Source organism: Hyperoodon ampullatus, assembly GCF_949752795.1.
Source record: "Hyperoodon ampullatus genome assembly, chromosome: 6".
Classification (NCBI taxonomy): Eukaryota; Metazoa; Chordata; class Mammalia; order Artiodactyla; family Ziphiidae; genus Hyperoodon; species Hyperoodon ampullatus.
In genome coordinates this window covers 119,136,886-119,153,667 of record NC_136919.1, presented here as the reverse complement: position 1 = coordinate 119,153,667, position 16,782 = coordinate 119,136,886, and the positions used below count along the sequence as shown (strand labels likewise).

Genomic DNA, 16,782 nt, shown 5'->3' with positions numbered 1-16,782 from the left:
AGTAGTTGTGGCTCGCAGGCTCCAGAGAGAGGGCTCAGTAGTTGTGGTGCACGGGCTTCGTTGCTCTGCGACATGTGGGATCTTCCTCGACTAGGGATAGAACCTGTGTCCCCTGCATTTGCAGGCAGATTCCCAACCACTGCACCACCAGGGAAGTCCCTCTCTTTCTTTTTTAAAGGACTCGTGAATACATCAAAGAATTCATGGTTCTGAGTACTATAAAGCTTGATTAGTCATGACCTAAACTTATAGCACTACTTAACTCAAAGATCACTCTGGTTTTTTATTGGTTTTCAGACATAGTACTAATTAAATCCCAATCTCATAATTTTAGGCTTCACTGAGAATAAACTGTTGTCCATGTGTTACTTATTATAATAATGAGTATTTAGTGCTATTTTTTATTGTGGTAAGATAGATATAACATAAAATTTACCATCTTAAACCATTTTCAAGGGTACAGCTCAGTGGCATTAGGTACATTCACATTGTTGTACAACCATCACCACCATCCACCTCTAGAACTTTTTTATATTGCAGAACTGAAACTCCATGCCCATGAGATACTAACTCCTTTAGCCCAGCCCCTGGCAACTACCATTATACTTTTTATCTCTATGAGTTTGACTACTCTAGGTGTCTCATATAAGTGGAATCATACAAAACTTATCCTTTGGGACTGGTTCATTTTACTTAGCATAATGTCTTCAAGGTTCATCCATGTTTTCGCAGAATTTCATTCTTTTTTTAAGGTTGAATAATCTTCCATCGAATATATGTACCACATTCTGTTTATCCATTCATCCATTGATGGAAAGTTGGGTTGCTTCCACCTTTTAGCTGTTGTGAATACTGCTATGAACATGGGTGTACTTTAATGCTGTTTTTGCAAAGGGAGTGCATAGCAGCTGGGTATTTATCTTTTTAATCTAAGTATTGTTCCAAACTAAGAGGAAGATGTTTATGTTTTGGATGTTTGGTAGGTGTTAAAATTTTTTTTTTCTTTTTTAAATTCGCCTTAAATTTAAGGCCTAAATTTGGTATTGCTATTTAATCAGTTAGTATTTAATCACAGCTTTGCTTTCTAAGCAGTATAGAGCAAGATGTTTTCCATGGAGAAAGTGTCATATTTAGAATTTTGTAGCAGTATAATTTCATTCAAGCATTGGTGGCATTTGGTGATAAAATGCTTTTCGTATATCTGACCCTTAAACTCTCCTCAAATCTCACTGCTCGTATTTGCTTGAGTGTGTGTCCTAGATGTTCCACCCATATTCTAAACAGTCTTGTGAAAAGCCTTCTTTTAACAACGTTGGGGTGGGAATTTTGTTTGGTAATAAAAACTGAGCTAATAAAGAAGTGAAGATAGTTTATATTTTGAAGGCCACCTCCACTGGGTGTTAAATGTAGGGACATTTGTAAGTGTTGTACTCTTCAGGACAAAATGAGTTTAGGTTGGATATATTAGTTATTAGGTGATTCTTTGAATTATATAGGATTTTCCAGGGATTGGTTCCTGAATCACGCCATTTAATGCTTTCAAACTATTAGAGTGTCTCTAATGAAGTCATGAGGGGCAGGATGGAGGAGCTGTGAAGAGTAGAGGGAAAAAGCCTACAAATATTGAAAGAAAACGTTTGAATCCTTTTTCAATTCCAGATCATCTGAAATGAAGGTAAAACTCTAGTGGGGGCGGGGGAGATATTTGATTTACGGCTTTGTAGGCATGCATCCTAGATGAGTACTTCTGCGTGCAGAACTGTACGTGCAGCTCCTTTGCTCAGAGCTAAGGTTCTTGCAAGAAACTAATATTTAACTTTGTGGTGGGTGGTGAGATGGAGATTCTGAGTCAGTACAATTTCTGGAGCCTTGATAAAGCATTTGTGTATAATATAGATTTGACTGCACAGGGTCAGCCAATACAATGTGGTCAGAGGTCATTAAGGGGTAGTATTAACAAAGTACGATGATTGCAAGCTTTTTTTTTTTTTTTAGGGTGTGAAGTGTTTCTATTTTTATTTTTTTATTTTTTTAACATCTTTATTGGAGTATAATTGCTTTACAATGGTGCGTTAGTTTCTGCTTTATAACAAAGTGAATCAGTTATATATATGCATATGTTCCCATATCTCTTTGCAAACTTTCTTGAGCTCTGGGCCTAAGGAAAGAAAGAAATAAAAATGCATGTTTGAAAAGTTTTTGCATTGTGGCTGAGGCTTTCTTGCAGCATTTCTGTGGTAGTATAGACTGGATTTAAACACAGAGTATTAGAAATAGGCTTTCATACTAGTTGACCACAGTGAAACATCTCCCTTTCCAGGTTAGTCTTCCACACCTGGGTAAAACATATCTCTGATGTTTTCAGTTTCTCTTTGCCTGAAAAATGTATTGGCTAAAAGAAAGACCACTAAATTTTTGGTACTTCTAGATTATATCTTTGAGAACAAATGTAGAATAACTGATGTGAGTTGTGGTAGGCACGGGGAGGGAAATTTTTGTTTTTGTTTGCATTTGTCTCAATTATATAAGTTAAAGGAAACAAAAAAGAAATAATCTTTCCTGGCAGTGCAGATACTCTAAAGTTATAATGAGTTTGACATTGACATTTGGCCAAGGTTCTTAGGGAAATACAAAATGACTCCAATGTAGTGCAGTTTCTTTCCTTAGAGCATATCTTTGGGTAATAGAGATAAGGCAAACAGAAACAGTTTCATACTTTGGGTTAGAAATTTTGAAGAATATAAGAACATAAACATGATGTGGCCATGTTTCTCTTTATTGAGATATAGTTCATGTATGATATAATTCAACCAATTCAGTGGTTTTTTATTTTTTAAACTTAAAAAAAATAATAAATTTATTTATTTATTTAATTGGCTGTGTTGGGTCTTCGTTGCTGCATGTGGGCTTTCTCTAGTTGCGAGAGCGGGGGCTACTCTTTGTTGCGGTGCGTGGGCTTCTCATTGCGGTGGCTTCTCTTTGTTGTGGAGCACAGGCTCTAGGCACGTGGGCTTCAGTAGTTGTGGCACATGGACTTCAGTAGTTGTGGCACATGGGCTTCAGTAGTTGTGGCGCACAGGCTTAGTTGCTCCGTGGCATGTGGGATCTTCCCGGACCCGGGCTCGAACCCGTGTCTCCTGCGTTGGCAGGCGGATTCTTAACCACTGTCCCACCAGGGAAGTCCCCAATTCAGTTGTTTTATTGTGCTCATGCAGTTGTGAAAACAATCAGCACAATTTTAGTACATCTTCATCACCCCTAATAGAAACCTATACCCACTAGCAGTCACTTCTCAGCTCTGGGCAATAACTAGTCTCTTTTCTGTCTCTGTTTGCCTGTTCAGAACATTAGAAATAAGTAAAGTCATACAATATGTGGTCCTTTGTACTGGCTTCTTTTACTTAGCACAAGCTTCATCTATGTTGTAGTATGTGTCAGTACCTTATTCCTTTTAATTGCCAAATAGTGTTCCATTTTATGGATATACCACATTTATCCATTCATTAGTTGATGGACATTTGGGTTGTTTCCACTTTTTAGCTATTATGAGTAGACATATAATACTGCTATGAACATACATGTACAAACTTTTGTATGGACATAGGTTTCTCTTGGGTGTATGCCTAGGAGTGGGAATTTCTGGGTCATATACTAATTCTGTGTTTAACCATTGAAGAACTGCCAGACTATTTTCCAAAGTGACTGCACCATTTTACTTTCTCACCAGTAATGTATGAAAGTTCTAATTTTTCCATGTTCTCACCTATACTTACCTGTCTTTTTTTTGACATCTAGTTTACACTTTATTATTTTTTCTTTTTAAATTGAAATATAAGTGACTTACAATATTATATTAGTTTAAGTTATCTTTTTGGTTAGAGTTATGCTAGTGGGTGTGAAGTGGTATCTCATTGTGGTTTTGACTTGCATTTCCCCATTGTCTAATAATGTTGAGCATCTTTTCCTGTCCTCATTGGCCATTTCTGTATCTTTTTTGGAGAGATGTCTGTTCAAGTTCTTTGCCCATTTTAAAATTGAATTTTTTAAAATTATTGAGTTGTAGGAGTTCTTTATATTTTCTGATGCAAGTTCCTTATTTGATATATGATTCACAAATATTTTGTCAATTTTGTGGATTGTTTTTTCCCCAATAATTCTTTTTTTTCTCTTTTTAAAAAAATTATGTTTTTTTTTTTTTTTTTTTTTTACAGTAGGTCCTTGTTGGTTATCTGATTTAAATATAACAGTTTGTACTTGTCAATCCCAAACTCCTAACCTATCCCTCCCCCCGACCCTTCTCCCTGGTAACCATAAATTCTTTCTCTAAGTCTGTGAGTCTGATTCTGTTTCGTAGATAAGTTCATTTGTATCATTTTTTTAGATTTGCATATAAGAGATATCATATGCTATTTGTCTTTTTCTGTCTGACTTCACTTATTATGATAATCTTCAACTCCATTCATGTTGCTGCAAATGGCATTATCTCATTCTTTTTAATGGCTGAGTAATATTCCAGTATATATATGTACCACATCTTCTTTATGCATTCATCTGTTGATGGACATTTAGGTTGCTTCCATGTCTTGGCTGTTGTAAACAGTGCTGCAGTGAACATTGGGGTGCATGTATCCTTTCGAACCACGTTTTTCTCCAGATATATGCCCAGGAGTGGGATTGCTGGATCATATGGTAGCTCTATTTTTAGTTTTTTCTTTTTTTTTTTCTTTTTTTGACTGCATGGCATGTGGGATCTTAGTTCCCTGACCAGGGATCAAACCCACGCCCCCTGCGGTGGAAGCACAGAGTCTTTAACCACTGGACCGTCAGGAAGTCTCCTATTTTTAATTTTTTTAAGGAACCTCCATACTGCTGTCCATAGAGGCTGTATCAATTTACATTCCCACCAACAGTGTAAGAGGGTTCTCTTTTCTCCACACCCTCTCCAGCATGTTTGTAGATTTTTTGATTATGGCCGTTTTGACTGGTGTGAGGTAATATCTCATTGTAGTTTTGATTTGCGTTCCTCTAATAATTAGCGATGTTGAGCATCTTTTCATTTTCCTCTTGGCCATCTGTATGTCTTCTTTGGAGAAATGTCTATTTAGGTCTTCTGCCCATTTTTTGATTGGGTTTGTTTTTTGGTGTGGATTGTCTTTTTACTCTCTTGATGGTGTCCTTTGAAGAACAAAATTTTTCACTTTGGTGAGGTTGTCCCAGCACTATTTGTTGAAAAGGCTATACTTTCTCCATTGAATTTCTTGGCACTGTCGTCAAAATCACTTGGCCATAAATATGAGAGTATAATTCTGTACTCTCTGTTCCATTGATCTATATGTCTATCCTTCTATCCTTATATTAGTACCACAGTTACTGTAGTTGTTTAGTAAGTTTGAAATTGTTGCGTTGTCGTCTTTGTATTTTGTTCTTCAAGATTTTTTGGCTGTTCTAGATCTTGTGTATTTCCATATAGATTTTAGGATCAGCTTGTTAACTTTTGAAAAAAAGTTAACTTGGATTTTAATAGGGATTGCCTTGAATTTTTATAGACCAATTGGAGGAGTATTGCTATCCTAATAGAATTAAGTCTTTCAATTCATGAACATAAGTTGTTTTTCTATTTGTTTTAAATGTTTAATTTCTTTCAACAATGTCTTGGAATTTTCAGTGTATATATTTTGTACTTCTTTTAAATTTATACCTAAGTATTTGAATTTTTGATGCTATTATAAATGAACTTGTTTTATTAACTTCATTTCTGGATTTTTCATTGCTGGTGTCTAGAAACACAGCTGATTTTTGTATATTGATCTTGTATCCTACAACTTTGCAGAAGTTGTTTATTCTAGAGTTTTTAGTGGATTCTTTAAAATTTTCTATGTATAAGATCATATAATGTGCAAATAAAGGTAGTTTTATTTTTTCTTTCCAATCTGGATGCCTTTTATTAGTTTTTCTTGCCTAACTGCCCTGACCAGAAATTCTAGTCCAGTTTTGAATGAAAGCTGCGGTAGTAAACATCCTTGTCTTATTTCTGATGCCAGAGGGTAAGCCGTTCAGTCTTTTCCTGTTAACTGTGAGGTTAGCTGCAGGTATTTTAGATGCCCTTTATCAGGCTGAGGAAGTTCCCTTCTATTTCTAGTTTGTTGAGTGTTTTTATCATGATTTTTGGATTTTTTGTCAAAAGCTTTTTCTGACATAAATTACTTCAAAAATGACTAATTTTTTTCTTTTTTTTTAATCTGCAGAAATTGACTTGCATACCAAATGTGTGGTGGATGTAGATGCAAACAAGGTTATTCTCAATCCTGTAAATACCAATCTTTCCAAAGGAGATGCCCGGTAAGTTAAGAACCAGTGTTACGATCAATGGATTTTTAAATGGCGGAAAGCAACAATGGCTGCTGAACTGAGTTCAGTTGAACAAATATTGAATGCTTACTGTGTGGAGACATATTGCTGCCAGATAGACGAGGTCTGTAATACGGAATGACTGAGTGCCAGAATGCGTGTTGTAGGCAGTAATGGTATTGGAAGGTCCGAGAAGAGAGCGTCGGTTAGATTGTGAAGTAACGGAGGAAGGCTTCTTGAGGAGGTGGTACTGGCTGGAGGCTTAGGTAAGATGTGAATGGGAAGAAGTCGGGTAAAAGGGAAGGCTTTTAGGTTGTTCCTCAGTGTGTGTTGTTTTTACTTCTGCTAGTTCTTATCCTATCTGTCACTTAGAGCCCATTTCAAGTGCTATTTTCTTCCTGAAGACATTCTTGCAGCCCTTAGTGATTCCTCTCTTTTAAGGCCCCATGAGCTATAATCTGTACTACCTAATTTAATTATTATATATTGTTTTGAATTATTAATTGTAGCTTAACAGTAGATTTTAAGGTCTTGGAGGGAAGGGACTCTCTGTCAGGGGTTGGGGATGAATACTCGAGCATCAGTTCTGGATTTGGGTGATAGTATGAACAAAAGAGAGGGCAAGAAGTTGTAAAGAAAGTGAATGTGGGGAGGAAGGAAGAGATTAATTTGGTTTCTGTCAGCAAGTGAGGGAAAAGTAATTTAATCACGTAAGTTGGAGTCAGTTTACAGAAGACCTTGAAAGCAGATGAGATTTGGCCTGTATTTTTATGGGTTGGATGTCATCTTTGACAGTTTTTTAATTATTGTGATTAAGGAGGTGGATTCGGAAGAGCTGTCAGATGGCAATGTAGAGAATAGGTTAGAGTGGGGAAAGACGGGCTGTTTGCAGAGATCAGCTCTATCAGAGATGTTTTTGTGCCGATCCTGGAAGTGGAGGACACATGGTGCTTGCCATGATGCTTTGCACAAAGTAGGTGCTTCAGAGTACTTGTAGAGCAGTGCTGTATATGGAAATATACCCGGAAGGTACTCCATAAAGGTTCTTTCAAGTTGAATTGCATTGAAGAGAGCGCTGGCCTTGGAGTCAGAAAATCTGAAATAGAATCCCTACTTACGTTATTGTAGTTAGGTTTTTTTTTTTCTTTTTTTTTTTTTTTTTTGTGGTACGCGGGCCTCTCACTGTTGTAGCCTCTCCCGTTGCGGAACACAGGCTCTGGACACGCAGGCTCAGCGACCATGGCTCACGGGCCCAGCTGCTCCATGGCACGTGGGATCTTCCCGGACCGGGGCACGAACCCGTGTCCCCTGCACTGGCAGGCGGACTCTCAACCACTGCGCCACCAGGGAAGCCCCTGTAGTTAGCTATTTTAAACTTTTTTTAAAATTAATTTTTATTGGAGTATAGTTGATTTTTTAAAGATTATTTTTTATTGGAGTATATATTTTTAACTTTTTTGAGCCTTATCTGTATGATACCTGCCTTACCTGTCTCACACCTCTATGAGATCAAATCAATGATTGTTAGAGTGCTTTGGAAAGTGTTCTGTAAATGTTCAGGTTTATTGTTATTGATGTAGAGATATTTCTTAAGCATCTCTGGGATATGCCATTATTAGGGTGGGAAGACTATAGATGTGTCAAGAAAGGTGCCGGGATTTTGAGCCTACTGACTGAATGACCTATTGTCCTGAGTGTTAATTGAAAACATTAATTTGGGGGCTGTTTATTGCTCTTAGAGCTTCCAATCTGAAGACTATGGCTTTCTTTGGCAATGTGGGCGACTCTGAACAAACTTGGAGGCAATACCCTCTGGGAGAAAGAATGTGGGCTTTTTTTTTTTTTTTTTTGCGGTATGTGGGCCTCTCACTGTTGTGGCCTCTCCCGTTGCGGAGCACAGGCTCCGGACACGCAGGCTCAATGGCCATGGCTCACGGGCCAAGCCGCTCCGCGGCATGTGGGATCCCCCCAGACCGGGGCACGAACCCGTGTCCCCTGCATCGGCAGGCGGACTCTCAACCACTGCGCCACCAGGGAAGCCCAGAATGTGGGCTTTTTATACAGGCTGACGGATTCAAACTCTGGCTCTGCCGCTTGCTGGCATGGTTATCTACCTGTGTTTTTTATTTGTAAAGTGTTTCCATTTTCTATTGCTGTGTAACAAATTACCTCAAAAGCTTAGTGGTTCAAAACGACCATAATCATGTATTCTTTCCTGGTTTTTGTGGGTCAGGAGTTCAGACAGGGTGCAGCGGGAACGGCTTGCTCTGCTCTGTGCTGTCTGGGGCCGACCAGGAAGACTCGAAGGCTCACCTGGGTCTGGCAGTTGATGCCATCTGTTGGCTGGAGATGTCTCTGGGGCTGCGGGCAAAACGCCTACTCACAGTCTGGTGGCAGGTTCCAAAGGCAAGCGTCCTGAGAGCACGAGAAAGCCAGGTGGAAGTATTGCCTTTGATATTCTAACCTTGGAGGTCACACAGTGTCATTTCTGTCACATTTTCTTGCCCAAGGCTGGTATAAAGCTCTACACAGTTTCAAGAAGAGGAAACATAGACCCATCCGTCTTTGAGTGGAGGAGAGTTAGTGTCCAATCAGGAAAGCATTTGGGGTGGGAGATGTATTGTTGTGGCTCCATCCACAAGTGTGTAATGTCTACCTGATGAGGTAATTGCGAGAATAAAATGAGCACATAGAAGCTTTTTTAAAAAATGTTTTCTTTCCTTTAGAGACCTTTAAATCTTAGGGATTTGTGAAAGAATTAAATAGCACTTTTTGGTTCCATAGAGTATCTTGGATGACTCTTTTTTTACGTGTGCTGAAAATAGAGATTGAATATTAACTCAGTGCTATAGAGTACTGTCTGATAAAAAAAAAAACTTTTAGAAATGACAACTGTCAATAAGGTTGGTATGTAATGGCTTTTGGTGAAGTAAAGTTAGGAAGCACAGCTGCTTAAAAAACAACTCTTTGTTGAAGTACATACTATACATACAGAAAAGTATATATAGCTTGATGAATTTTCATAAGTTGAACAGTCCTGTAACTGGCGCCCAGAATAAAAAGAAGAACATTACTAGTATGACAAAAGACCACCTTATGAGAAGCACTTTTTCTTTTAATGTAATATCAAGGTGAAAAGGGAAAACAGAAATTTTGGGATGTAGCAGTTCAGTGGCATATGTTGACTCCATTAAAAGAAAAAAATAGGAGGGAAAGCAAAAATTACAAAGTTAAGGTTAATTACCGTCTAGTTTGTAGAATGACTAATCCTTACAACAAGTTATGGTTTTATAGGAGGTATACTTGTATTGGGTTGGCCAAAAAGTGCCTTCAGTTTTTAAGTAAAAATAAGACATATTTTTCATTTTCACTAAGAACCTTATTGAACAACATAGTCACCCTTTTTTTTTTTTTTTTTTTTTTTTTTGCGGTACGCGGGCCTCTCACTGTTGTGACCTCCCCTGTTGCGGAGCACAGGCTCCGGACGCGCAGGCCCAGCGGCCATGGCTCACAGGCCCAGCCGCTCCGCGGCATGTGGGATCCTCCCGGACCGGGGCACGAACCCGTGTCCCCTGCATCGGCAGGCGGACTCTCAACCACTGCGCCACCAGGGAAGCCCCCATAGTCACCCTTTTGTTCCACTACCTTCTGCCATTTTTCAGGCAACTTCATATTTCCATCTTCTCAAAACTTTTTATCTTTTTGAGCAAAGAACTGTTCAAGGTGCCTTTTACAGTCCTCCAGGGAATTGACATTTTTTCCATTAAGAGAATTTTGTGAAGACCGAAATAAATGGAAATCCGAAGGTGCAACGTCTGGTGAATACGGTGGATGAATCAGAACTTCCCAGCCAAGCTGTAACAGTTTTTGCCTGGTCATCAAAGAAACATGCAGTCTTGCGTTATCCTGATGGAAGATTACATGTTTTCTGTTGACTAATTCCGGACGCTTTTCATTGAGTGCTGCTTTCAGTTGGTCTACTTGGGAGCAGTACTTGTTGGAATTAATCGTTTGGTTTTCCAGAAGGAACTCGTAATAGAGGACTCCCTTCCAATCCCACCATATACACAACATCACCTTCTTTGGATGAAGACCGGCCTTTGGTGCGGTTGGTGGTGGTTCTTTTCACTTGCCCCACAATCTCTTCCATTCCGCATTATTGTACAGTATCCACTTTCATCGCCCGTCACAATTTGTTTTAAAAACGGAATGTTTTCAGTATGTTTAAGTAGAGAATTGCATGTGGAAATACGGTCAAGAAGGTTTCTCTTGCTTAACTTATATGGAACCCAAACATCAAAGCAATTAACATAACCAATATGGTGTGAATGATTTTCAACGCTTGATTTGGATATTTTGAGTATGTCGGCTACCTCCCACATGGTATAACGCTGATTGTTCTCAATTAATGTCTCAGTTTGATCGCTGTCAACTTCAACTGGTCTATCCGACCACAGAGCATCATCCAGCAAGGATTCTCCAGCACGAATCCTTGCAAACCACTTTTGACACGTTTGATCAGTCACAGCACCTTCTCCATTCACTGCACAAATCTTTTTTGACATTTCAGTTGTGTTTTTACCTTTTTTGAAATAATAAAGTATAATATGCCAAAAATGTTGCTGCTTTCCTTCCATCTTCAATATTAAAATGACTACACAAAAATTCACCAAGTTTAATGTCTTTTTTTAAATGCACACTGATATGACAGCTGTCACAATACAGTCTAACAAAATTGTTTCGAATGAAGTTAAAGACAACCAAGTGCTATTAGAGCCATCTTATGGAAAAAAACAAATGAACCTTTTGGCCAACCCAATAGCAGAGAGCCAGGGATTTGAAACTAACATAAAAAAAAAAGTGATTTGGTCAGTCTAAATCACTAGTCAGAAAGGCTCAAATTAATGTTTTTCCTTTAAAAGCTACAATATCCTTGTTTTTAGAATAGTATCCAATCCTATTAATCTAAAACTATGACTAGTTTTGTATGTATACTTACAACCTAAGTTAGTATACTTTGAAAGTGAACATGTATACATTTTATAACAATAGTTTCTATACTTTTCTGATGAATTTTGCATTAACTTCTGAAAATTTCATGGTTTGATGTTTATGCTTATTAAAGCTAATAAAAGTCATGGTTAAATGAGGAGGAAGACCATTTTCAGCTTAACAGCTTAATCACGGGAATTTGGGAAACATTTTTGCTGTGCTATATATGTGGAATTTCAAAACTGTTTTGAAAAATATGTTGCTTAAAATTCAGAAAATTGATTGTACATGGCTAACGAGATTAAGAAATGCTGACTTTGGAGTCAGACATCCTGGACTGAATCTCAGCTCTGCTACTTAACACATGTGTTGTGGAGCAAGTTATGTAATTGTCCTCTGCCTTAGTAAAGTGGAGATTATAATAGTACCTGCCGATAGGTTGTTACGAGGATTAAGTGAGTTAAAATATGTAAAGTGGCAGTGCCTGGTGTACAGTTAACCTTATATAAAAGTTAGCTATTACTTTGACTCTTACTGTTATTATGGCCTATATTCAAGTTGTAGTCCATGGTATGTTTGTGAGCTATAACTTCATAAAGGAAGTCAAATTTTTTAAAAAATTTATTTTGTTTATTTATTATTTTTGACCGCGTTGGGCCTTCGTTGCTACGCGAGGGCTTTCTCCAGTTGCGGTGAGCAGGGGCTACTCTTCGTTGCGGTGCATGGCCCTCTCATTGCAGTGGCTTCTCGTTGTGGAGCATGGGCTCTAGGCGCACAGGCTTCAGTAGTTGTGGCTCGCAAGGTCTAGAGCACACGCTCGGTAGTTGCGGCACATGGGCTTAGCTGCTCTGTGGCATGTGGGATCTTTCCGGACCAGGGCTCGAACCCATGTCCCCTGCATTGGCAGGCAGATTTTTAACCACTGAGCCGCCAGGGAAGCCCCCTAAAATTTTTTTAAACCAAAATATATTCAGTACTTGAGTAAACATGCCTATCAAGAACTTAACTAGTTCTAGAAAAATTTCAGCTTTGCAAAGTCAGAAACTTTATTTTATCTAGTTTGCCCAAAGTTGGTGGGGCTCTTAGGGACTAACATGCCATGTGTTAGAGAGATAGACCCTTAATTTTAAGTTTACAGTGAACAAAATATTAATCCCTGTCATCTGGGCTTCTCCGTAGTATCAACCAACTTGGGAAACCAGGTTAAAACATTGCTTGTGAACATAGGATAAGAACAAAGGGACGTTTTATTAAATATGGAGAAGATTAAGGACTGACTCTTTCTATTCCACAGCACTCTACTCAAACACCCTAGGGACTGAAACACTTGTATCCACCAGTTCGGTCTTTTTCTTCTATGTATAGTACTAGATACACATTGACAGATTTGATCTATTTGTTTTCTCTTGCAGAGCCATACTTATACTAGTAGTACATTAAATGTCTTTTTGGCATTACCCTTTTGCACTAAACCAATTTAGTTTTCTAGACTGGTCCATGGGCTTTCCCAAATCTTCAGCACCATATTTACAAATCATCTTTTAGGGCTAGTAAGTGACTAATTCATTATCTATTCTTAGTAGATTTTTACAAGTGTAATTCTCAGTGTGTGATTCTTCGCATTTAGGAGCCCTTTAAGTCCCTTTTATCACTAGTTACAATAATACCATGATGTAGAACAGTCCCTTTTTTTTTTTTTTTTTGCGGTACGTGGGCCTCTCGCTGTTGTGGCCTCTCCCGTTGTGGAGCACAGGCTCCGGACGCGCAGGCTCAGCAGCCATGGCTCACGGGCCCAGCCGCTCCGCGGCATGTGGGATCTTCCCGGACCAGGGCACGAACCCGTGTCCCCTGCATCGGCAGGCGGACTCTCAACCACTGCGCCACTAGGGAAGCCCAGAACAGTCCCTTTTTAAATAGCTAAATAAATCTTTAAGCCTTATTTTGTTTGAATTATGTCTTAAAACATTAAAATTTTATCTTATAATAAAATGTTAATGCTAGTGCTTGTCACCATGATAGGACAAAATAGTTTCTTAGGCTAAGTTTTATCTTCTGCCTTTTGCCTCATCCCCTCCCCTACCCACCAGTAAGGCCTTTGCTGCTCACTCTGGCTAAAAAATTGAGATACTTAGGGGCTTTCCTGGTGGCGCAGTGGTTGAGAGTCTGCCTGCTAATGCAGGGGACGCGGGTTCAAGCCCTGGTCTGGGAGGATCCCGCATGCCGCGGAGCGACTAGGCCCGTGAGCCACAACTACTGAGCCTGCGCGTCTGGAGCCTGTGCTCCGCAACAAGAGAGGCCGCGATAGTGAGAGGCCCGCGCACCGCGATGAAGAGTGGCCCCCGCTTGCCACAACTAGAGAAAGCCCTCGCACAGAAATGAAGACCCAACACGGCAAAAATAAATTAATTAATTAATAAACTCCAAAAAAAAAATTGAGATACTTAAAATGTTTTCAAAGGGAGTGAGGTGTGATTTCTCATGGAGAGTGGCAGCCTCCACTTTATGAAACAGTTGTGTTATGAGAGTTAGGTTTCTGTGAGTTTGGAAATGGGAATGCATTTTCCGATAGGAACTGACAGTTGTTTCCAGGAGAAAGTCTGTTCTATTAAAAAGAGTGACTAGTTTGGCCCACAACTCATACAGTAAAGTTTGTTTGTTTGTTTTTGCTGTGCGTGTACGGAGATAAAGAATGCATTGACTATCAGTAACTAATATACTTTGGCGTCACTGTGCTGAAGGTGCCAGCAGTTTTATCACCGTTGTTTTTGCACCATCAATGCAAATATCAACACAGTGAAGAAGGCAAATGTCTTAGTATTTTATGAAAATAGTTTTGACCTCAAGACCCACTGAGAAGCTCTAGGAAACCCTCAGGAGTCCTCAGACTACAATTTGGGAGCCAAAGTTAGACTGAATGGATGTCTTTGGTTTATTTTTAAACTATATTGAGATATAATAAGCATATCATATAATTCATACCTTTAAAATGAGCAGTTCAATGGTTTCTATTATATTTACCAGCACAATTATTTAATTTTATGACATCTTTATCACACTGTTAATCTATGTTCTGTCTCTAGGTTTGAGATTTACCTATTCTGGACATTTCATATAAATGAAATACAATTTGTGGTCTTCTGTGATTGGCTTCTTCTTACTTAGCATAATGTTTTTGAGGTTCATCCGTGTTATAGCATTTATTGGTACTTATTCCTTTTTATGGTGGAAAAATATTTCATCATATTCTATTTTGTTTATCCATTCATCAGTTGATGGATATTTGGGTTGTTTCCACTTTTTGGCTATTATGAATAATGCTGCTGTGAACATCTGTATACAGGTCTTTCTGTGGACATATGTTTCTGTTTCTCTTAGATAGATGTCCAGGAGTGGACTTTCTGGGTCATATGGTACCTCTGTGCTTAACATTTTGAGGAATTGTCAGACTGTTTTCCAAAGCGGCTGCAGCGATTTACATTTCCACCAGCAGTGTATGAGGATTCCAGTTTCTTTGGCTTTTAAAGAACCCTCGTTTACTGTAAGGAAAATGGTGGTGACTCTGGCTAATTGGAGAGTGTATACGCTGCCCTAAGGCATTCAGATTACAATTAAAAAACAAAATAAAACACTGTGGTGTCCAAACAAAACAGGTCTTGGCCAGATTCAACTCTTGGCTACTGATTTGGAACCTCAGGTTCTAGTATACTTTTCTATTGAGTGGTACTTCTTGTAGGGTTTTAAAAAATTGAGCAAACTTTAAAAAAATATAGTGTATAAAAAGGTTTAAAGAATAAAACACTTATGCACCTGTCACTCAGTTTAATAAATCATTACCAATACAGTTAAAGCCTATTGTGAACAGCCTCCAATTTTAATGCCTTTCTTCTCCACCACAGTTAACAACTTTTCCAGAATTTGTCTTTTTATCTTTCTATTTCTTTACATTTTCACTATGTGTGTTTGGAAATTGTTTGCACAATATTATGTTTCCACAAATGCCTTTTTCTAGTAAAGGGTCAGAGAGATATGTGACTCAAAAAAGACTGACTACTAAAGTATAATTCCTGATTTTTAAAAAAAATAAATTTATTTATTTTATTTATTTTTGGCTGTGTTGGGTCTTCGTTGCTGCGTGTGGGCTTTCTCTAGTTGCGGCGAGCGGGGGCTACTCTTTGTTGCGGTACGCAGGCTTCTCATTGTGGTGGCTTCTCTTTGTTGTAGAGCATGGGCTCTAGGCGCGTGGGCTTCAGTAACTGTGACATGTGGGCTCAGTAGTTGTGGCTCACGGGCTCTAGAGCTCAGGCTCAGTAGTTGTGGCGCATGAGCTTAGTTGCTCCGCGGCATGTGGGATCTTCCCGGAGCAGGGATCAAACCCATGTCCCCTGCACTGGCAGGCGGATTCTTAACCACTGCACCACCAGGGAAGTCCCTAATGCCTGATTTTTAAAGGCAAAAAAAATTATATTAAGAGAAGCCAAAAATAATATCACAAGTTTATGTTGGGGCGGAAAGCTAATTGTTCATATTTTATCAAATACGCTGTTCCTCCTTTTTTCCTCTTAAAAAACCAAAATTAAAAAAAAGCTTTTTTTCCCTTCTCATCTATTGTTTGCAGTAAATTCCAAACAAGCGTTGCAGTGAAAATTGTTTTACTGTACCTTCAAGTCTGAGAGACTGTGGATCAGTGAGCTATGCCTGTTCAGAGGTGCTGCTTTAAACAACAGAACTGAAACCTGAAATGGAAAGAAGTTCTTAGTATAAATTGTACTGAGAATCCCTTGGTCAGTTAATCCATTTTCTTCTTTAGCCCTCTGTTTTCTATCGTATGTGTGTGTGTGTGTGTGTGTGTGTGTGTATGTATGTGTATAATTAACACTACAAGCGTTAATATACTTAGAGTTTCTCTTATAATTCTTTATTACCCTGCCCCACCAAGTGTAAGATTTTATTTATTTATTTATCTATCTATCTATCTATCTATTTATTTATTTATTTTTGCGGTACGCGGGCCTCTCACTGTTGTGGCCTCTCCCGTTGCGGAGCACAGGCTCCGGCCGCTCAGGCTCAACGGCCATGGCTCACGGGCCCAGCCGCTCCGTGGTGTGTGGGATCTTCCCGGACGGGGGCACGAACCTGTGTCCCCTGCATCAGCAGGCGGACTCTCAACCACTGCACCACCAGGGAAGCCCCAAGATTTTATTATTATTATTATTATTATTATTATTATTACTCTTATTATTTGGCTGTGTGTCCTGTGGGATCCCAGTTCCCTGACCAGGGATCGAACCCGCACCCACGGCAATGAAAGTGCTCAGTCCCAACCACTGGATCACCAGGGAATTCCCCAAGTGTACGATATTTTTAAGACCAGAATTTTCTGAAGTAGAAAACATTTGGAGAGTTAGACTTCAAAATCATAATGAACCTGAACACTGATTTCTG

General features: G+C 39.0%; 1 protein-coding gene across 1 annotated transcript in view; it reads left to right on the top strand.

The window, feature by feature from the left end:
* The window catches only part of KIF13B (kinesin family member 13B), a gene marked incomplete at its 3' end in the record, with an annotated part of 184,320 nt that overhangs the window by 12,667 nt on the left and 154,871 nt on the right, over nt 1–16,782 (top strand). Inside the window, exon 2 of the mRNA XM_079705977.1 lies at nt 6,246–6,339. Within this exon, the coding sequence (XP_079562103.1) occupies nt 6,246–6,339 (94 nt within the window). The remainder of the gene's footprint in view (nt 1–6,245; nt 6,340–16,782) is intronic.